This window comes from Python bivittatus, unplaced genomic scaffold, assembly GCF_059951505.1.
Source record: "Python bivittatus isolate LINGU-HERP-01145 unplaced genomic scaffold, Pbiv_v1 ctg000220_np1212, whole genome shotgun sequence".
Taxonomy (NCBI): domain Eukaryota; kingdom Metazoa; phylum Chordata; class Lepidosauria; order Squamata; family Pythonidae; genus Python; species Python bivittatus.
In genome coordinates, this window is record NW_028277048.1 from 17144784 (window position 1) to 17167197 (window position 22414).

Genomic DNA, 22414 nt, shown 5'->3' on the forward strand with positions numbered 1-22414 from the left:
ACCCGGTACACTCTGCGGGCTTCCGGTGGCTTTGCGCACGCGCGCGTCCGGCGACTTCCTGGAAGGTCTGCGAGCGACCCCTCTGCTGCCGCCACCTTGGTAAGGGGAAAGGAGGGGGAACGTCATCGTGTAGCTCGGGTGATGGGAGCGGTAGGCCACTTGCTCAGGGACGGCTGCCGCAGGAAGGTATATTATACCTACTCAGCCACCTTTTGTCTTGGAAAGGGATACCATCACAGCCTAGATCAGGGATTCCCAAACTTTTTGGCATTCCTCCCTTTTAGAAATACTCCTCCTTGCACTTTCTGTTCTCTATTTCTTTATTTTTCTTTTCCTTTCTGAGTTTAGTTCGTATTGTCTTTTATTATTCTTTTTTTTTTTAATCAATACAAATTATTCTTTTTTAAAAAAGAAATACTCCTCCCCACCTCTCATTCAAGTCAACCCTCCCTTTGAACAAAATGCCCAAATTAAAAGACACAAAAGCACGGTATGCATTCCATGTATTCCTTTCCATTTTTTTTTTAATAAGTATCGAAAAACAAGATAACATAAAGTGATTTCACAATATACAAGAGTTCACACAATACAACTGAATTAATTTCAAGATCTTACTTATAAATATCTCTAATTTACACCACTACCTACCAATTTTAGAACTTTATATACATAGCACACATCTTTCCATATGTGAACATAAGAACATAAGAACATTCAATTATAGTTGTTTTGACTGGGGAAAAGTTTCAAATTTTGCCATTTTTTAAAACAGGAATATTGTTTGGATGGTCTTATTCGGAGGTGTAACAAATTGATTAATTTTTCTGCCATTACATATGCCTAAGCTTTTTATACTATTTAACTAGTAAAATTTCAATATATTCTGATATATTATTATCATCACTATTCTTGCTGCTATGAACTTCATTTCTAATTAAAAATAAGCAGTTTTTCTGGTAACAGAAATATATAAAAATATAATTCCACCAAAATAAGTAGCAGAAATAAATCAATATACTGTAATCTGAAAGATGATGTTGCAGTTTCTTCATGTAGGGAAACCCAAGGTCTGACAGATAAAAGCGATCAAGACAGATAGTTTCTGATATCCAGCCAATTCCTTTGTTTCATTTTTATTGTGAATAAAATTGAAAAATATTTTTCATAGAGGCGTGGAAGATAGCCAAGGAATGATATGTGCTTCTAATTCTCTAACTTCCAATTAATTGGAAAATATTTTATTCAAATTTTCTGCAAGCATGAATTTTTGATATTTTGCACTCAATTTTTGTTTGAAATAAGAGTGCTTGTTCTTGCAATTATTTGGCATGAATCAACATCAGTTCTGAACAGATTGCATGCTAATTTATGAATGGGACTACCAGAACAATTGTCAGGAAAATAACAGAAGAATTCACCTGCAAGGCAATCCAGGTGAAGCACAACTGTGTTTTCCACAATATTTTAAAAATTTTCTGTGCATGACAAAAATATTGGAAGAGGTTGTACAGTATTTGGCATTTCAAAAGCTGGATTTTTTTCCATAAATGCTTCAGTGGCATTATAGTACAATATAATATTTGCCATAGTATTGTGTTCTTGTAGCTTTAAATTGAGGTTAAAAATGTCCAGCAAGTATGCCAGCCAAAGCTGAAATATTTGATCAGTAAACATACAATATAATCTTTCTGTCTTCTATTGCTTGAGGAAATTTTCGACTTTATCTTTTAGCTTGTATACTCTCAAAGCATGTAGCCTTTGAACAATCATTATACCACTGTTTGGAACAAAAAATGTTTTATGAATTGTTCCATAGTCCACATGAACAGCTGCAAAAAGTCTCATATTAAAGCAGTGTTCTTCACAATGTTTACATGTTTAATGGCCAAACACTGAGACCATTGTGGTACCATAGGGCTATCTTTGCAATGAATTGTGAAAATTCACTCTCTCCATTCCTTGAAATAAGATCTTTTCACTATTGATGCAACATCTGACAAATGTTATGTATGCTTTCTTTATTAGTGAGTTAATTTGCTAAACACATTTATATGGCCACCAATCTTAATCAGTGTAACTGAGCGGTGAACAAAAAATAGAAACACAGTAAAAACAGAATACCAAAAAAAGGTCACTACAGTCTGTGCTTCATTGATTATTGAAAGGCCTTTGATTGTGTCAGTCATGTCAAGCTGTGGAATATGGTGCTCAGAAAAATGGGAATCTCAGAACATCTGGTTGTCCTCATGAAAAACTTATAAACAGGCCAGGAAGACACAGTATGTACAGAATGTGATGCAACAGATTAGCTCCAGGTTGGCAAAGGAGTGCGACAAGGCTGTATACTCTCTCCTTATTTATTCAACCTATAAGGTGAATATATATTAAGGGAAGCTGGATTGGAAGATGAGAGTGGTTTAAAAACTGGAGGAGGAAACATCAATAACCAGTGCTATGCTGTTGATACTACCCTGATAGTGAAAATTGCAAAGGATGTGCAGGCTCTAGTAATAAAAGTTAAATGAAAAAATGGGACTAAAATTAAATATAAAGAAGACCAAACTAATGATAACAGGTAGAACAACCAGCCTTAGAATTGGCAATGAAGATATTGAAGTGGTGGATAGCTTTTGCCTTTTAGGATCAACCATCAACCAGGATAAAGGAACAAACACTCAAGAAATATGCTGCAGATTAGCACTTGGTAAACCAGCCACGAAGGCCTTAGAAAAGATATTCAAATGCTGTGATATGTTTATACCTACAAAGATCAGAATTGTGCAAGCCACAGTATTTCCTGTGATACTCTATGGAAGGGAAAGCTGGACTTTGAAGAAGCAGGAGAGGAAGAGTATTGATGGTTTTGAATGTTGGTGTTGGAGAAGACTCCTGAGAATACCATGGACAGCCAAAAAACCCCAAATCAATGGATCATCAAACAAATCAACCCAGAGTTTTCACTCAAGGCACAAATAACCAGGCTCAAATTATCCTAGTTTGGACACATTATGCGAAGACCTAGCTCTCTGCAAAAGGCTGTAATGCTGGCAAAGGTAGAAGGAAAGAGGAGAAGAATAGGATGACCAGCAGCAAGGTGCATGGACTCAGTTATAGTGGCAATGGGTGCAATGTTGGAAGATCTGAAAGACCAGGTTTGGGACAGATCATCATGGAGAAAATCTATCTGTGTGGTTGCTAGGAGTTAAAAAGGACTTGATGGCACATAATCAAAATAAGCAACCCATCTTTAAAAAAAATCCAGTTGAGGGCTCTTAAATATCTCTTTAACAACATAAACAAACATGCATATGCCAGGCTATACTAACATCCCAGCTCCAGTGCCTGGAGAAAAAGCCATATCTTCAAAGACTTCCAGAAGGCTAATAGGGTCAGAGTTATCCAAATCTCAGAGGGGAGGTTGTTTCATAAGGGAGGCAGCATGATAGAGAAGGCATGCTTCCTAGATCCCATCAGGTGATACTGCTTCACCAAGCAGAGCATTTCTGCTCTGCCAGATCTGGTGGGATGGAAATATACCACTGAGGAAAAATAGTCCCACAAGTAACCTGGCCCTATGCCATGTGGGTCTTTAAAGGTGACAACCAGCACCTTGAATTGCACCTGTAAACCAACTGGGATTCAGTGCAGCTCACATAGTTATGGTGTTACATGGACACATTGTGGTGCACCCAGAACTGCACATGCTGCAGCATTTTGGACCAGCTTCTGAATGCTCTTCAAGGGCAGCCCCATATGGAGTAAATTGCAATTGTGCAGCTGGGAAATTAGTAAGATATGAGTGACCTTGAGCAGTGCCTCCTGATCTAGGGATGGGTGCAGCTGGCATACAAGATGGATTTGGCCAAAGACTATCCTGGTCACAGCTGCCATTTGCTTCAAAAGCAGGAGCTGTGAGTCCAGGAGGACCTCTAGATTGTGTACCAACTCTATCCTTGGGAGTGTTACCCCATCCAGAGTTAACAATGGAAAATACCCAGATATGAGAAGCCCTAAAACCTACAGACACTCAGACTTGGTAGGTTCAAGCCAAAGCCTGTTCTTCCCCATCCAGACTTTCACAGCCTCCAGGCACTGAGAAAGAACCTCTGTGACATCACTTGGACAGCCTGGGGTAGAGATGTATAACTCAGTATCCTCAGCTACTGATGACATTTACTCTCATGCCAACACATGACTTCATCCAGCAGTTTCATGTAGATGTTATGTAGCAGGGAGAGAATTGAGCCCTGCGGCACTCCTCAAAGCAAAGGACTGGACCCCTACCCATCCAACACCTACTGGAAGTATTCCTCACTAGCTCCTCCTCATATGGACCCTGATTCTACTCACTCAGTGGTTGTTCCATCTCTACCTTGCCCCTCTTCCTAGTGTGCTAAATTTTTCCACAGGAGTTCTGAGCACAGACAGCTCTCCAATCTGGACCATCAGTCTGACCCTCTTTGCTCCTTCCTCAAAATATCCCCTGATTTGGAATCATCTTAGATACAGGATGCTGTTATCTCTTATCAACAACATGAGATTCGCTTATCTCCTTCTTTGTTATTTTGACCAGCCCAAGTGCTGTTTTTCCTGTGCAGTCAGTGGAAAATAGCACCCAGAGGGATTTAATAAATTAACAATTACACTTTGCCAACAATCTTACCATGCTGTCATGAAACATTACTGGTTGGGCTTCAAAGCAAGCAGATTTTGGTTTCCTTGGAGTTTTGTCCCAATTTGATATAATTTTCTTATAGGATACATGGATCCTAGGGGAATTTTCAATCCCCAAATACTGTATTTTTCTCTGTTAGCTCTGTAAAGGCTATCCTCAGAGGTGGCAGACCAAAAGGAAGGCCAGGTCTATTTATAGCTTCCAACTTGTGGTTGGAATTGTGAAATAACCACTTCAGTTTGAGAATACCATAATTGCCTTGTTAAGTTTTGACCAATTCTGTTTACTATGTACCAATTTTTATCCTCTTCCCTAGCAGCTCTACTAGCAGGTCAACCAAGCCTGGAATCAGCCTGAGTCTTTTCTTGCTCTTTGGCTGAATAAATTCCCTTGGGCCTCTATCTTAATTAGCAGGGATTGTAATGCACAAACTGGTTGCAATGACAAAGCTCTGTATGTGCACTTTAATGCTTGTCCTCCTGAAGTTATTGAACCACCATTTATATCCAGATCCTTTAAGGATACAGAATGTAATTTAGCTGGCTTAAGGCTGTCTTTTAAATAGGTTTAATTTGCAAATGCTAAATGACTCTGTTGCAAGTGATTTTCCTGGATAATACACATTTTGGTCAGACTATAGATTATCTACTGCAGAGTATTTAATAATTTCTAGAGACTGGCTCCTTAAGTACTTTGACGTAGTTCCCAGGTCTGAAGGTAATCACCTCCCTTTAACTTTCATTGATATATTTATCCAGGGCCCAATTAGGAATCAAGCGAAGGCTCATTTAAATTGCTGAGTGTTGGGTAGGTTTCTACACTGTCAGATGGAATGGCTCCCTTGAAGGTGGGGTATCCCAGTGATTTTACTTAGAGGAAGAAGGGACATACTCTGGCTCTCTGTTCCTTTGGGTCATATTTAGACCTAGTAAGATGTATATCATGCTGTTATAGCCAGGTGCCAATTTTTGTAAGGAGGCCTTTGTGATGGAGGTGCCTTTATTCTCATTACTCAGTGGCTCCAGTCACATGCAAGGAGCTAAAAGGGATTTTGAACCAACTTAAGTGTGATAAAGTCCCCAGGAGTGATTGCATTCCAGCCAAGTTAATCAAGTCCAACTCTAACTGGTGGGTCCCAGTGCTAGCCTTCTTCTTCTCACATATTAACCATACAGCTAAGATCCCAGAAAACTGGGGAGTAGTAATAACTGCTCCCCTATATTAAAAGAGTGACAGGAATGACCCAGCTAACTATGGACCAATTAACGTATCGACACCATCAGCAAACTGTACACTAGGTATCTGTTTATTAAATTTCATACCTGGGTGGTAGATGGGGGAATAATTGATACTGAGCAAGTGGGGTTCTGACCAGGACAGCACACCACTGCCTAGAGTTACAATTGGCAGATAAATGTCCAAATCACTCTGATCTGACTCTATATGCAGCCTTTATTGATTTCAAAGCACATTTGATAATGTCTCCAGGATAAGACTTCGGGACATTTGGGTAGATTGCGTATAGATAAATTAGTCTTATTATTAATTTATCAGCTATAGAAAAAAACTGGCCTTAGAATAAGATGTGGCTTGGCAGCGGATCTTTCTGATTTCATTCAGACAACTTAAGAGGGTGAAGTAAGAAAGCATTGTAGCCCCACTACTTTTTAACATTTAACTCCCTGATTAAAACTCTTCAAAGAGTTGATACACATAGGCCCAAATTAGCTGATGGACATGTTCCAGTCTCAGGTGATGCAAGTCTCCTCTCTGTCTTATGTAGGTATGAAGTAATCTGATGTGTCCCTAATGCATCCTGAGGTTTGAAGTTGATATGCCAGGCATTAAAGTCCAGGCCTGGGTTATGATTCTAATCTTACGGCTCAGAATTATGATTAATTCTACAGGGTTGTTACCTTTGTTGACAGACAGCTACCAGCCTCACCAAACTTGTAATCTGTAGCCTTGGCCTTTCTCCTGAATAGTTGGTCATATATATTTGTGCCAATCAAATGAATGGTTAAGGAACAAACCAGGGATATCAAACATCAGAATGATCTTGCCAATGCTCCTGAATTTAATCGCCAAACATTAGACTATCATAAACCCTCTCTTGCAAGGTATTTGCACAATTTAACTCTGAGTAAATGTAGATTGGTTTTATCCACACCCTTTGTTAACACTTTTCCTTCTGCACTCACGATGGATAGATTTCAATTTTTTTTTTTTTTAATCTGCAGAGACTTTAGAACCTTTGTGGCTCTAGGAAGGTAGAAACTCTTGCCCATGTCTTTTTACTGTCATAATTATGATATTCCAAGGAATGCTTTGCTTTCCCCAATTAGTCCCAAATTTGAGGACTCTACAGATAAACATTATGTACATTATCTTCTAAGGGATGTTAACCCCTCACATTTCAGGTAGGAAAATACCAAGCCACACTACTGTGCAAAGCTCTGCTCTAGATGTTGTTTATTGTGCTATGATAATTCCCTTGTTAATGGGTTTCTTGTAATAATTTCCTTCTTTTTACTTGTAATGCTGGTCAAAGACCATAATAAAGATGTATGTATGTACGTATGTATGTAAGCATATGTATGTGCCACGATCAATGTTATCAAAGGCTTCCCACTTTCGAAACTAGATTTTTTATAATATACTGTGGTTTTTCCACTGGCTGATTATGCACACCTTCACATCAAAAAGCTATCCATCTATCTATCCATCTATCCATCCATCCTGTCCCACCCCTTGGAATTTCATCATGATCCCCTAAATTTCTTCATGACCTCCTGCGGGGCATTCCTCCCAATTTGGGAGCCCCTGGCCTAGAAAATTGGGCTGTACATAAACATAATAGCCCTCTTTTCTTTTATCATCAGTTAATCGTTGCTTAACATGTTCCACAGATGAACATTTGATTATATTAAGTGAGTGGCATTTAATGGTAGACATTTTTTAAAAGATTTTTTTTATCCCACCTTTATTATTTTTATAAATAACTCAAGGCAGCAAACATACCTAATACTCCTTCCTCCTCCTATTTTGTGGGGTCCTTGGGGTTGGTGGTTTTCTTGCAAACGTTCCGTTACCTGCTAGGTAACATCTTCAGTGCTAGAATGGAGTGGGGTTTGCTCTCTAAGTCCTAAGGTGGGACTGGAACTCACCATCTCCTGCTTTCTAGCCTAACCACTAGACCAAACTGGCTCTCTACATTTTCCTGTAACATCGGTATTTTTCCAATTATTATCACACTTCATAATTTAGCTTTACTGTTCAAACTGCTAAGAGCCACAGTGGCGGGGAGAACCTGGCACAACTTGCTTTATTTTGACATGCAGGAAGAAGTTATCAACATAAATACAGATTAAACTGCTGTTAAATCAGCTTAACCTTCTCTCTTCAGCTGTTTCTGGGTTCAAGTTGTGTTTTCCTCTTCAACAGGCAAAAAGGGGCAGCAGTTTCACTGTGGCTATCAGCTGATGTGCTTCACCAAGAATTGGATCAGCCCGACTTCGGCACAGCTGGGATCTTTCAAACTATCTGTTTATATTTATTTATTCAATTTGTATAGCCACCCATCTCACACGTGTGACTCTTGCCCAGTCTCTGAACCAATCTCCAGATCAGAGGCCTGCCTTTGAAAGAGGGATCAGTCAGCCCAACTAACAGCTGGCAGATTAATAGCTAAGAGCTGATGGGAGGGGGGCAGGCAGGAAACTTCTGCATAGTACAATGGTCCCCCCTGCCTGCCCCCCATTTGTCAATTGTCAGTGAACACGGGTTTACCCCTCTTTTGAAGTTTTCATGCCATTTGTTGATGTTTGGTGGAAGGGGAGGGAAATGAAGCCAACGGACTCCACCAATTCCTTTCCTTGGTATGCTCTGCCTACAGAAAATACGGACATCACCAGTTGGCCATACTGTCCCTGTGGACGGGGATGGAGATCAGCAATGGGGGACGCCATTTTCCTGCAGGGATATTGTAAAGTTCTGCTGGTTCGAGGGCTGGTGGGTAGCACTTTGAGTTAGACATGGAGAAAGGCCTTTTGAGGGGAAAGATTTGCTACTGAGTTTGATATTGTGCTTGACCAGGTAGGTGGCAACAGCAACAGTGAAAAATAAGTGCTTTTATGGCTTTGCAAGTCAGATAAAGCTGAGGACAACCTGTGCTACGAGACACAAAGTTGATTGTGTAGAAGGGTTTTGAAAAAATAATAGTTCAGTCCAGTTTATTTCGCTATTTCACAGAAGAACAGTTGTTTGAAGGCTTCCTAAGAGGTCAGTGGGGGGTTCTGTGTGGCAGAGGACACACCTGAAAGACAGAGTCTCCATTCCTACTTATCTTCCCCCGCAGTGCAAGAGGATGCATTTGAGGACACACTTATCTCACTGTGCACTCACTCATCCTGCTTTTCCCAACAATGTTGAAAACATGATAAGATGACAAAAAATATGCATAGTAATATTTAACAGTGGTGGAAGAAAAAGCCCAAAGCAAACCATTCAAAGAAGAGGTCAAAAAAACCCAAACAAGGGTCTACTTCAGAGTGCAGTTATTGGAAAGTAAGATTTTTTTGAGCTCAGTGGGCCTTAATTCTGAGTAACTGTCTTTAGGCTTTGACTGCATACACCAAGTGCACGTAGAAATGAACAGCTTTACTTGGCTTATCGCTAAATATTTAAAAAGAAAGCACCCATTTGGAGCTTTCTTCCTTGGAAAAAGGAGGTTTGATACCCCACTAGTGAAGGACAGTGTCAAACTTGCTTCTCCTATCCCTCCTGCATCATGTCTAGCTGAACCCTCAAACTATGAGGTTGTGGAATGTGAGGATTTCTTTTGTGAACAAAGGAGACACACTTAAGTATGGACTAGAATCATGATCAGTTCAGCTACTGTAGGAATTACACCTTTTCATGACCAGGAATTGGGGAATTGTTGGACCTCTCTTTTGTGGAGATTTGCCACTGAGTACCCTTTGTCTTAAGGCAGGAAAGGGGGAATTACAGCGCTTCTGATAGCCTGAAAATTCTATCAGGCAAGGCCAATTATGAGGGAGGAATAGCCTTGAATAGTCAAATTAATGAGCAAACAAATCAGTAAATAATCTGGTGACTGGATGATGCAGATTTCAGCTATACCCATCATGAGTATGTCAAACCAGAGGAGCAGAATTGCTAGGCTTGTAATTCCCTTTGTTCACTGACACAGAATATGCAAACATTTTCCAGAACCAGCAGGGGAACTTACATCTGGACAATGTTTTATTGCTGGAGGTGAGAAAGAAGTTCTTTGGATCTGTGTGTCTGTGTGCATGCATGTGTTTCTAACTGCACTCACTATAGTTCCTGCATGCAAATTTAGGTCTCCAAATGACTCTTTGTGCTTCTGTGTGTATGCACATATATAATCCATATATTTTATTTAGGAGCAGTAGAAATGTGCAACCACTGGAATACAATTTTTTGGTATTATTTTTTGGTACAAATAAATATAAAGGTATCTTTTGGCTTCCCAAAGTACCCCCCCCCCCCCAATCTTGTATTTTTTAAGGCTAAAACAACTATGGGGGGAAAAAGACTTTTGTAGCATGCAATCAGGAGGGCAGTGTTTGCAAATATTTTAACTCCCACAGGATATCATTATACTTGCTGGCTATGTGGTCACTCCCTTTGTACTTTGTCCCTGAAAACGAGATCTGTAGAGGATTGGGCAGGTAACCATAGCAATTGGGCATTATGTTCGTTCCTTCCTCTAATGTGGACAGTAAAACTCCTACAAAATAGTTTTGGTGCAGGCTGAAAAGAGTTTCCTGTGCTGAAAATAGAGCTGGCAGAAGCGGTGACCATCTGAAGAAGTGGGAGCTCATGCTCTCCCTGTGGAAATAATTCACCTGTAGGAAGAGCGAAGTCTTCCTGGGAGGGTGAGAGAGAGAGAGAGAGAGGCAGCGCACCTGACTCTCATTCACCAAGAGAAGGTGAAGTGTCTGCAGTTGTGCTATAGATGCTCGTGCTAGCAAACTGGAACTTTCCTGGAGCTTTGTCACTCTGAAATCTTGAGTTTGCAATTTTTAAACTTTCAAGGCTGGTAGGTTGAGTTTTCAAAGTTGTGGGAAAGGGGAATGTTGAAGCGGGAGGGAAAGGGCTGTGCTGATTTGCTTGCCTGTAGAGTAATAGATCCTCTTTGCAGTAGCGCAATCTAGGCGATTCTTTAACAATATCATCTCCTCTGTTAACAAACTGGTAGGTTGATACCATTTTGGCTACAGTATCTAAAGAGAAGCAGACACCCCTTGATATTGTAGCCAAAATGGTATCAACCTACATAAGAAGGAGTTATCAGGAGTTTTAGGAGAACCATAAGATTTGTGGAAGGACTAATAAATCTTACACCCACGCACACAAATGTCGAGGGGCACGACATGCTCAGAGGGCATAGAAGGCTGGTTGTCTGTTCAGGAGAAATACAACAGAATGCATCAAAGTAATAGCTTTTCTATACTGCCCGTTCTGATGAATGTCCCACTTCTAGTTTCCAGCAGAGTGAAAAAGTCAGATGAAATTATTTGGGATGAAATTGACACGAGAGAGTGCCCAAAGGATTGTTTTTGAGATTTGTAGGGGAAAGATAGTGATACGTTGAAGGGTAGATTGAAACGTGGTGTCCAAGGGAAAAAATGATGAAAAGGAAGTCATAAATGCTGTGAGAATATTGAAAAATGGTAAGTCTGCAGAAGTAGTTAGAAATGTATTTGTTTAATCAGAAAAATTACAATTAAATTAGAACTATATTACTGTAAATACTGTAATTTGACACAAATTTAGTATTAATTGTAAACAGGTAATAGAATAATGTTTTTTACCTGTATCCACTGTGCTTTATATAGCTTTTGTCTGCCCTCTACCCTCTAAAGCAGTAAGGTAAGATAGCATTTATGCAAATCTCCTTAGTGCCCATACTTTAAATGGAGTATGGAATTTGGTTTAGCATAGAATTTCTAATGTTATCCAGTGTTTTGGGTTATTGTATCCCCTTGCTAATGGAGACAGACTTAAAATGGGGGAAAAGTGTCCTTTATATGTATAAATGTATAACTGAATGTATCCATGAATGTCTGATATGTGATTGACTCTGCATGATCTGCAAAACCAGCCATGGTAATTTATTCAATAAACCATGATTCAATTAAACATGGCTTATCACAATGTGTGAGCCTAATTAATATGCATGGATAGGAATGGCTCTCTGTATATACCTTTGTTCAATCATGAGTGCATATTTCTATCTAGTGGCTGCCCTGTTTATCCCTGTTGTCCTATGAGGGCCTCAGTGCCAAACATTGACTTGACTGATTATGAGCCATGAAGTCATCAACTCTCAGCGACCACACAGATGGATTTTCTGCATAATGATCTGTTCCTAACCTGGCCTTTCAGGTCTTCTCAATCATTTTATGTTTTCTATCCATGTGGTTTTTTTGGTAAAAATATGGGAGTGGTTCACCATTGCCGCCTCCTACGCAGTATGAATTGATGCCTTTGCCGTTGTCACTAAAGTAAAAAGTTCATTGAAGCTACAGTTGGATCCCAGTCCTGGATACAATCCTGGTTACAATGTCTGTTTGTGTTCTGTAACATTCTTTCTCTGGAGACATGTACCATGCCAGCATGGAAACATCTTAGTGGATCTGCCTTCAGGGGCTTATTTTAATCCATATCATGTTGCCTGGTCTGTTGTAGGAGAAGATCTCTTTGACAATGGCGGCAGAAGATACTTTGTCATCTCCTGGCTTGGATCAGGTAGCTGGTGAGACGTTCCTGCAGGAAGCCTTCCAGATCATGCTTGAAGAAGGAATTCGAAAAGGGATGGATACCTCTGAAAAGGTAAGGTTTTCAGAGCTTATTTCCCCAATAGTTTTAAGAATTGCCATTCCATGTTTCCTTGGGCCGGGATGTCCAATCTATATACTTCAACAATGGCCTGGGCCAGGTACCCAAACTGAATTTTACTTACAAGCTAACAAAATAATCCTGTGGCAGAAAAATCACCATTTCCTAATCCTAGCTGGTTTACATTAACTAGGTCAGGTATAATCCACTCTTTTCTCCATTTCTTTCAGTCCCCCTCCCAACACCCAGTTTACCACTGTATTTAATACTATAGTATGGCAACTTTTCCCCACCCAGTATCTCCAAGAAGTGTTGAGACTATAAATCCCAGAGTCCCAGCCAATCAGGAGCACTGGCTGGAAATCTCAGGAATTTATAGTCACAAAACATTGGGAGGGCTCCAGTTTGGGAAATCTGACTTAAAGTTCTGATAATATAGTAGCATCATTACAATATACTCAGGCAGCAGAATTTGGACTTGTGTTGATATAGGATTTTGTAGCAACCCCTCGTCATCCAGGAGGCATAACCTAGATATAGGATTGCGATGTTAGATTTTCAGCTTGTATACAACCTCCTATGGCCTTTCAGACATGAGCTGACTATCTTGCTGGTAGGTGTGTATTTGGAAGGAACCTGAGGAACTGCAACAAATTCTGGACCTGGATCTAAAAGACAGTGGGGAGCCACATGAAAAGTTGCTGGAACGCTGTCGGGATGTTATCAGATACAGTGTGAAAACATGTGAGTGTTCTGCACTGCAAGGGTTGAGAGAGTGTAGTTCCTTCTTCACAACTTCTCAGGAGATAGGATTGTTCCAGTCTAGTTATTAAGCCTGGTTTCCATAACCTGGTATCTTGAGATGGTTGATTCCTCAGTTTACCGTACTTTGGATGGTCTTTTTTTTTTTTTTTTAATAATGAGTGTGTGATTGATTATGTGCCATGAAGTTGGTGCCAAGTCTTAGCGACCACATAAATAGATTTTCTCCATGATGATTTGTCCCCTAACCTAGTCCTTCAGGTCTTCCAGTGGTGTACTCATTGCCACTATAATTGAGTCCATCCATCTTGCTTCTAGTTGTTGTCTTCTTCTCTTTCACCATTCCCAGCATTGTAGACTTCTCCAGAAAGCTAGGTATTCACATAGTGTGCCTAAAGTAGGATAATTTGAGCCTTGTAATTTGCACCATGAGAGAGAACTCTGGGTTGAAATGCAGTGTATACTAGGAGACTAAGTTTCAAGTCCAGGGAAAAAGACCTAAATACTTAGGATTTGATATGATTTTGTTGCTTTTCAATCTGTCTATCTATCTGTCTATCTATCTATCTATCTATCTATCTATCTATCTATCTATCTATCTATCTATCTATCTACACACATACTTTAGTTATTTTATTAAGTATAAGGGCAAGTGAATTTAAAATAGTTCTTGCACAATTATTGGAAGGTGATCGAAATGTAAACAAAAAGCTGAGATTCGGGAAAACACTAAGGAATATTAGTTCTGGTAATACAAATGAGCTTTTAGTAAATGTTCATGTTGCAACAATATTCACATTAATATCTGTAATGGCAAAGAAAATATTAAAAACTTCCATGGAGGCTATTTTGAAAAACAAGTATTTTCCTTTTGCACATTTCATTTCCTCTTGATGTGCAAAGCTACAAGCCTCAGTCTTTTACTATGAAAGAGGATTATATTCAGTAAAAGTGATGGAGTTGGATGGCTGATCCCAGATCCAAAGGAACACAGAAGATGTTTCTTTCTTCCAGGTCATCCACGCTTCTGCAATCAGCTATTTTCTGGGCTTGATCCCCATGCTCTGGCTGGACGGATGATCACAGAGATGCTCAACACTAGCCAGTATGTGTTCTCCACTTTCTAATATATGTTGGCATTTTTAAAAAACAAAAAGGGAAAAGAATCCCTAGGGCTCAGCTACAGCATAAGTGAACTCCACTGCTGCTTTCTTGGACTAGAGACAGTAATTTTTATAAGAGTCAACATTTGAAAGTGGTTTGGAGAAAAGTCTTTGCTTTTTATGATGTACTGTACCCACAAATTCCATTAATGTCCTCCCCTGTTGCAGTATCAGATAAGTTTGTCAAGGTTTTGAAACAATCCAAACTTGCAGAGACAAAAGTAGAATGATCGTATGTCCTATGAGCAACAATTACTGTAATCTACTGTGATATATAATAATATAGTACAAATAATCTTCTTTCTCTCTGATTCAGGAAGCATGACAGAATAGCATTCCTCTGATCATGAAACATTTGCTCTGAGGCTACTAACTGCAGTAGCATCTCTCTAGTAAATGGATTTTGAGGGGGCAGGAGGGAACTAATTTGATATCACTATATTAACATTTCTCCCTACATGGCAAACGGCAGAGACACTGAGCTGAATTAGGTGCTATACATGTAGTTTTCCCTCTTCCTTTTATCCTCACATTATTCCCCTGTGGAATAATTTAAGCTGAGATAAAATATTCTGGTTCGTACATAAAGCTAACCCAAAATGTGGTTTCTTTGGTTGGAACTGAGTGTGATATAGGATGTGCTTGCTTAAAAAAATCTTGGTTTAATGTGAATCAGCCCAGTGACTGGCCCAAAGCCTGCCAGTGAATGTAGTGGTTGAATGCAAATTGGCACCTGGGTTTCTCCCATCTTACCCATCACTGCATTCTATCTCTGCAAGTGAGTAAATACTGAAATGAAAATGCCATGTTACTCAGGAGATGTGCATTGGTAGGATGACTTTATTTCAAACCTAAAGCCCTTTCTAGGCTGTCAATTTATCTCCACTCTGCTCCCAGTAGTTGAATTCTCATAGGGTCCATGACTGTTCATCTGCTGTGGCTTCTGTTGTGAGGGCTGCGAAAAGTTGGATGATTACTAGTCATGGCAGCAAAGAGATACAGAAAAGTCTCCTTGCAGCCCAGCTGTGTTAGTCCTACTCTGTGCTATCAGATTTGTTGACCGTGTGGAGCAAGATGTAGGGGGCAAGAAGAGGAGAAGGGGGGGGGTCTGCTTCCCTTGTCTTTGTCCCTGCAAAGTTTTATTTATTTGTTTACAGATTTACTGATTGACTTCAGTTGTATACTGCTGACTCTTGAAAGCTAACAGTTAACAATCTCATCTTAAGATTAAAAACTTCTATAAGCAAAAAAAAGACAAATCAAAATTTTTAAAAAATCTGAAAACTATAAAAGTCCTGCACTTGCGAACCTATCAGAGCACCCCCTCCTCCTATGCTAGTTGGAATAGATAGGTCATGGCAGTTTTCCTAAAGACCAGACGGGCGGCATGCCCTAGCTACTTTCATTCCTAACCTAAACGGATGCCTTCACCATCCCTCCAATAATTTGCTGACTATTTTGGCTGTTCCTCAGAGGAGGCTCATAAGACCTTTTGTGTTCTAGGTACACGTATGAGATTGCACCTGTCTTTGTCTTGATGGAGGAGGTGGTGTTGAAGAAACTGCGAGAGCTGATTGGCTGGGAAAAAGGCGATGGAATCTTCTGCCCCGGTGTGTAAGATCTAGAACCTGGTGTTTGTTGTTTTGCTTTTACATGTTTTCAAGTTGACATGCACCCAACGTTCATTCTGGATCATCCAAATGAAACGGATTTCTGCCATTCGTTATGTTTATATCCTGATTCACTGGAAATGTCTGGGAATGAGATGCTAACCTTAAGATTTGACTTTAAAATAGTCCTGAGCTGGTCAATGAACAGTTCTCTGGGTTCTTTTCCTTGGTAGGAGGGTCCATCTCCAACATGTATGCCATGAACGTGGCACGGTATCACCGTTTCCCAGACTGCAAGCAGAAGGGGCATTGGACAATACCAAAGCTGGCAGTGTTTACATCAGAAGAGGTATGGTTTTCTTGTCTGTGCTCTAGGGCAGGGTTCCTCCACCTTGGCGACTTGAAGATGTGTGGACTTCAACTCCCAGAATTCCCCAGCCAGCAAGGGTTGAAGTCCACACATCTTCAAGTCGCCAAGGTGGAGGAACCCTGCCCTAGGGAACTACCCATCTTGCTTTTGGTCAACCCAACCAAATTTGCTTTTGGTCCTGATATGTTTTTTTGCCCCTGAGATTATGCTGTTGAAATTTGGTGGGAAAATTATTAAAGTGGGGGGTATGATTAAAACATACCCCCCACTTTAATAGGCTTAACATGAATTATTTTGAATAAACAGAATTATTTTGAATAATTCTGCCACATCGTTGCCCATGCCTTTGTGGCTCTTGAAGATCAATTAACAAAAGTGTGGCCTATTGCCCCCCAGATTGGCTTATCCTAGGCCCACTCCTAAGACAGAGTGACAAGCAGTGCCTCAGACAGCAGATAGTGGGGTTGGGGATTTGGGAGAGCCAGCAAGGCACTAGAGGTCCCTGGGCCAGATGCCCACCCAGTAGTCCTGCCTTCAGAGAAAGGGCCTTGCTTTTATCAGCAATGTTAAGAAGATTAAGTTGGCTTCTGCATGAGGGCCTCTGGGGGGACATGTTGGAGATGTGGGGAGATGTAGCCCAGCACATTTGGAAGGCACCAAATTGGGGACAGCTAAGATAGCCTGAGGCTACAACCTGTACATCAGAAGCTGGATCAGACTATGGCCCACCAAGTCTGGTAGCCTGTTAATAGCAGGCATTTCTGGGAAGACCCAGAGCCGAATATAAAGGGAAGAGGACAAAGCTGCACAGTCCAAGGCCTTTTGGGGTATCTTCTAGAACCTTGCCAAAGTTACCACTGGATTGTAATTTTAATTATGGATTAATTAATGTAATTTTACTTCCAATTCCTTATTGGTTGATTACATGCCATCAAGTCATTGTTGACTCTTAGCAACCACATAGATTTTCTCCATGATGATCTGTCCCTAACCTGGTCCTTCAACAATTCCAATGGCGCCCCCATCATTAGTGTAACTGAGTCTTGCTGCTAGTTATCCTCGTCTCCTCTTTCCTTCCACCTTTCCCAGAATTAGAGCCTTTTCCAGAGAGCTGAGTCTTCACATAATGTGTCTGAAGTAGGATAATTTGAGCTTGGTCATTTGTTCCTCGAGTGAGAACTCTGGGTTGATTTGTTTGATGATCCATTTGTTTGTTTTCTTGACTGTCCATGGTATTCTCAGGAGTCTTCTCCAACACCAGAGTTCAAAGGCATCAATAATAATCCTATCCTGCTTCTTCAAAGCCCAACTTTTGCTTCCATAGAGTGTCATAGGGAACACCGTGGCTTGCACAATTCTGATCTTTGTAGGTACCATTTCCTTATAAACCACACTAAATCTAATTTTATCCTGGTCTGAGTTTCTTTTTGGAGTGTCAGTTGAGATCAAACATGGCTCTGCCAAAAAAAGTTGGATATTTCTGCCCAACAGTGAAACAGATTTGTTTTGTTAAGGGTTTTGGGAGTGGAGAGGGTGTTTGTTAGATTTTAGTTTATTCCGAAGAAAGTTTAGTTTATTTCCTCAAAAAAGAAAAAAAATGGCTTTGCCTGTCTCTAAAAAGAGACATTAGTAGGTACATGATCCCCCCTGGAGAAAGAATGCCAGAGATGGGGCCACCTGCCAGAAAATCTTGCTGCTATTCTCTACCTGCCTAAATCTGTTATTCTCATTTTGCAAATAACGATTGAGACTGAAACCACCAAATGCATCGCTGTGTATCTTCTGGTAGACTGTGATCTTTGTCAGAATCTGTAGTCTATTGCTCTACGTTTAGAGAAGGTAAGGAGGATAATGTGGCACCCTATCTAGGGCATGCTTTCCGCAGAACCATGGTCAGGATTGTGTTGGTTAGAAATGCGACTTGATATTAAATGGCTTCCCAGGGCTCAGAACAGATGAGAAGGTTTTTCTTAGGGGAAGTCTTGAATTGATTCTTCTGATCCTCTCTTTTTCTGGTTTCTAGTGCCACTACTCCATCCAAAAGGGAGCAGCTTTCTTGGGCATTGGCACAGATAATGTCTACCTTGTAGCAGTGGATGAAAAGTGAGTGTCAATAACTGGAAATCCTTACAAGGTTAGAGAAGACCAAAGATTCTGTCTTGATGTTATGAGTGGATTATTTAATCTAGGTTATCTCCCTAACCATACCCTACAACAGATACCAGAACCATTGTAGATTGCTTATCCCATTGTTGAACTGGTTTCCACCCCCACCCCCTGCCCAGTTTTTAGGAACCCTCGCCTGCAGTGATTGTGGTGATGAAAAATTACAATCCCTTAATCCAAGCTCTGGGTTTTCAGTTCCATGTCTCTACAATTCAGCTGTGGAACTGAGCCTGCTAAGAATATTTATTTATTCTAAATAAGTTCAGGTTTCTAGCCCTTAAGATTGTCGAGATTGTTTTCACGGCAACCTGTTCTATCTAACTGGTAGCACAATTAGTTAGGATCTAGTGAGAAGAACTAAGACTGAAGCAACACTTTGCATATGACCTTTCAATATGTGATAAAAGAAAGGCAGTATTAAGTAAGAGCACTTAAGCAGGTATATGAACCAGTCTTGGATCTGGCAACAGTTCTCATTCTTTATCGTTATTGGTTTGCATAAGTAGTAGAATCATATGGAAAGTTTTTTCTAGATCATATCATTTCAGTGGGCATGAAATGGATCTTGTTTTGAATGATTTCCTCTAGAGGAAAAATCTTCCTGTGCTAAAAAACCCTAATGCTTCACAGAAGGCTAATGTTGAACTCTCTCCTCTGGACTGCTGATTTGCAGTAGAGGTGGGTTCAAACCTGAGGCTTCTTTTATACCAGAGAGAAATACACAGCTTGATTCTGCTGCCTGCTTGGACTGGCTTGAAGTCAGAGTGGTTTAAGCGAGGAGGGCCTGATGAAAGGATTTTCATGGCTCAGTCACTGTTTTCTTCCTTAGAGGGAAAATGATCCCTGCTGATCTGGAGAAACAGATCAACGAGGCCAAATCAGAGGTATGTTGCCTGTGGGGGGTTTTGAGGGAGGTTACAATTTCTCCTTTGCTCCCACTAAAAGCACTGAGAGAAAACTTTCTCTCTCCACATCCAACCCAGTGATCCTGGTAAAAGAGACATGTGATGGGCATAGGGGCTTTGCAAACTCCACCTCTTTCTCTAAGGTATGCAGCAGGTGAAGAAACAGAGAGTGTCCTAATTCAACAGCATGTGCTTCTTTTACCAGATACCTAGTAGTAGTAGTAGTACTAGTAGTAGTAGTAGTAGTAGTAGTAATCTTTATTGTCATTGTACTTCTCGTACAACGAAATTAAATGCCACCCCAGTGCAGCTTTAAAAATATAAAAACCATAAAACACATAAAACACACCTTCACATTCCATTCACCATTGCACAACCCCTGATGCTGCATTAATACTGCACTATACGGTAGAGTTCAGAAGGGAAATCTGGGAAGATGTGACCACATGTCTCCGATCCTGTTGTCTAGGCCACACCTATGCCAATGAAAGCTCTGATCTTCTCTTTCAGAGAGCAGTCCCCTTCTTTGTCAATGCCACCTGTGGCACCACTGTCCTGGGAGCCTTTGACCCCCTGCCTGAGATTGCAGAGGTGTGCATGAGACACAAACTCTGGCTCCATGTGGACGTAAGTACAATCTGTGGAGGACCTTCTAGAGATGCTTTGGAATGGAGAGACAGGCCCACCACAAGAGGAGGAATGGTGTATCTTTAAAACCTGAATGCTGTGAGACCAAGAGGCAATGGGGTCCCTTCTGATGTCTTGGTCAGGAGCCAAAGGGTGACATACTGTATATATGCATTAAGGCTTTCCAGGTCCTCAATGCTGCAATATCAGTCTTTTGGCCATAGTGAGGGCACAGAGAAGCCATTTATGTTGTCTCTAGATGTCAAATTCCATGTACTAGGTATATAGTTCAAAAGAATATTATCCTCTGAAAATTTTAGCTTTTGTCACACAATCATATTGATGTAGACCGCTACTTTCTCCCAAAACATAGTAAGTATAGGACATTGTAAAAACACATGCTTTAAAGGGGCATTGTCCTTATTACATCTCCAACAAAATGCTATTCTTGACCATCCTTTTCTATACAGATGTACATAGTAGAGTCCAATAAATTCTAAATATTATTTTTTGTTGTATAAGTCATAGTTTAAGGTCCATTGACACTCTTGCTATAGAAGTTAAGACACCCTCCCATTGTCTAGGCAATATAGAAACCTCTAATTCTTTAATCCACTCATCCCTTAATATTTGCATATCAAATTGATGTATAGATAATTGATATATATAAAAGCTAATAGTATTTTTTTTTAGTTCTAAAGGATTTAACAAGTTGTTTTAGTATCTCAGGTGTCTTGGAAGCTGAAAATGTTGCTGGTCCAAACAATGTTGTTATCAAATGTTATAGCTGTCGATATTGCCGTTGAGATACATCTGATAGATGATATTTATCTCTTAACATCACATATGTTAAAAATTCATCTTCATCATCTATCAGTTGGTCCAGAGTCAATATCCCCGCTTCCGTCCAACTTTTCCATATCACCCTCTTCTTCCCAATTTTTAATGCTGGCTTTCCCCATCGGGTCCATTTAGCATGGGAAAAAGGACTGAATCTTTTTTTTTAATTAAACATTCCATTCCATAGCTTTCTAACTGTCATAATCGTTTCCAAAGATATTAGAGCTCTGTTGTTTCTTTAAATCAACTACTCAGTGAATGTTCTGCATAAGCCCGGATTTTCACGTTCTGCTAAGAGTTCAGGGCCTCAAGATTCTTTTAGCCTTTAACAGCTAACCCGCTAGCTTTTAGGGCTGTAGAGAGAAGTTATGTGCGCTTAGTGGCGCATCTGTATTCATGTGCTCCACTCTGTCGTGGCTCCCTTGCTAGAGTTTTTCAGCTGCCCCTGAAATTACTCTGCAACAATTTGAATTATTTGCCGGTATTTTTAGTTTGGGATTTCCCGTTGTAGCAGCACTTCATCCACGTGCTTTTGACCAGACCACTTTTTAAGCAACTCATACAGCTCTTTTATTCCACTGCAGGCAGCCTGGGGTGGCAGTGCTCTCCTCTCCCAAAGACACCGGCATCTTCTGGATGGGATTGAGAGGTAGATACTGTTTCTTAGGGAGATGAGCTGTGGGTTAATGGAAAGATGCAGCCAGGACTGGATGCAAACAGGGACGAACAGCTGGAGCTGTTGCATCTTTACATAAAGAAATAGTTTACAGTCAGTGGCTTTATGGAGCTTGAGGGATCTCAGTTGGCCTTTGAGTCACTGGATCCCCACTGAATTAGACACTGCAGGACCACTTTCACTGTCTGTCTGTCTTGGCAGGACAGCAGACAGTAAGACAACAGTTCCCTTTCCTGGCAGAGCTGCCCCAGTGGCACAAAGAGTAACCCTGCTGGATCCAAAGTCAGTGGGAGGAGAGGCAAACAAGACCACAATAGATGTGCTGGAATGAAGCACTGGATCAGGCAGATGCGTGTTGGAAGTCAGAGATGGGCTGTGGTTAGATACAGGGCTGGTTGGCTGGTTGATGAGGCCAGACAGTCTGTACTGTTATACATCAAGGTTGGCAGATTGCTCTTTCTGAGGGATTGGCCTGAATGAAAAGTCTTGTGCATCTCCATGGGTCAGCTGGCCATCTTCCAGCCCAAAAAATTAGCTTAGAAGTAACTAGGTTGGTACTGCAGCCTCCAAAGTTTTTGCAATTGTTCAGAAAAGACGGGAACCACTCAGTTAAGAAACATTCCTCCCTCCTTTTTTTTTTTTGACCTTAAGAGCATGGGAGTTAATGTTTTTTGCTGAATCAAACAATGATTGTAGTGGCATTTATGCATCCCCTTGACCTGCTGAGACT

General features: G+C 40.6%; 1 protein-coding gene across 4 annotated transcripts in view; it reads left to right on the plus strand.

Annotated features, from left to right (window-relative positions):
* Positions 1-17: 17 nt before the first annotated feature.
* CSAD (cysteine sulfinic acid decarboxylase) overlaps positions 18-22414 on the plus strand; it is a 26243-nt gene continuing 3846 nt past the window's right edge. Inside the window, exons 1-11 of one of the 4 annotated variants that reach the window (XM_088137996.1) lie at positions 71-99; positions 8120-9952; positions 12416-12559; positions 13183-13309; positions 14342-14432; positions 15994-16100; positions 16334-16449; positions 18494-18573; positions 19466-19520; positions 20052-20168; positions 21593-21657. In XM_088137996.1, the coding sequence (XP_087994122.1) occupies positions 12434-12559; positions 13183-13309; positions 14342-14432; positions 15994-16100; positions 16334-16449; positions 18494-18573; positions 19466-19520; positions 20052-20168; positions 21593-21657 (884 nt within the window). In that variant the 5' untranslated portion in view covers positions 71-99; positions 8120-9952; positions 12416-12433. Of the gene's footprint in view, positions 100-8119; positions 9953-10221; positions 10764-12415; positions 12560-13182; positions 13310-14341; positions 14433-15993; positions 16101-16333; positions 16450-18493; positions 18574-19465; positions 19521-20051; positions 20169-21592; positions 21658-22414 lie in introns of those variants that run through there. The other 3 variants (XM_088137997.1, XM_025171177.2, XM_025171185.2) reach the window with 3 other exon arrangements.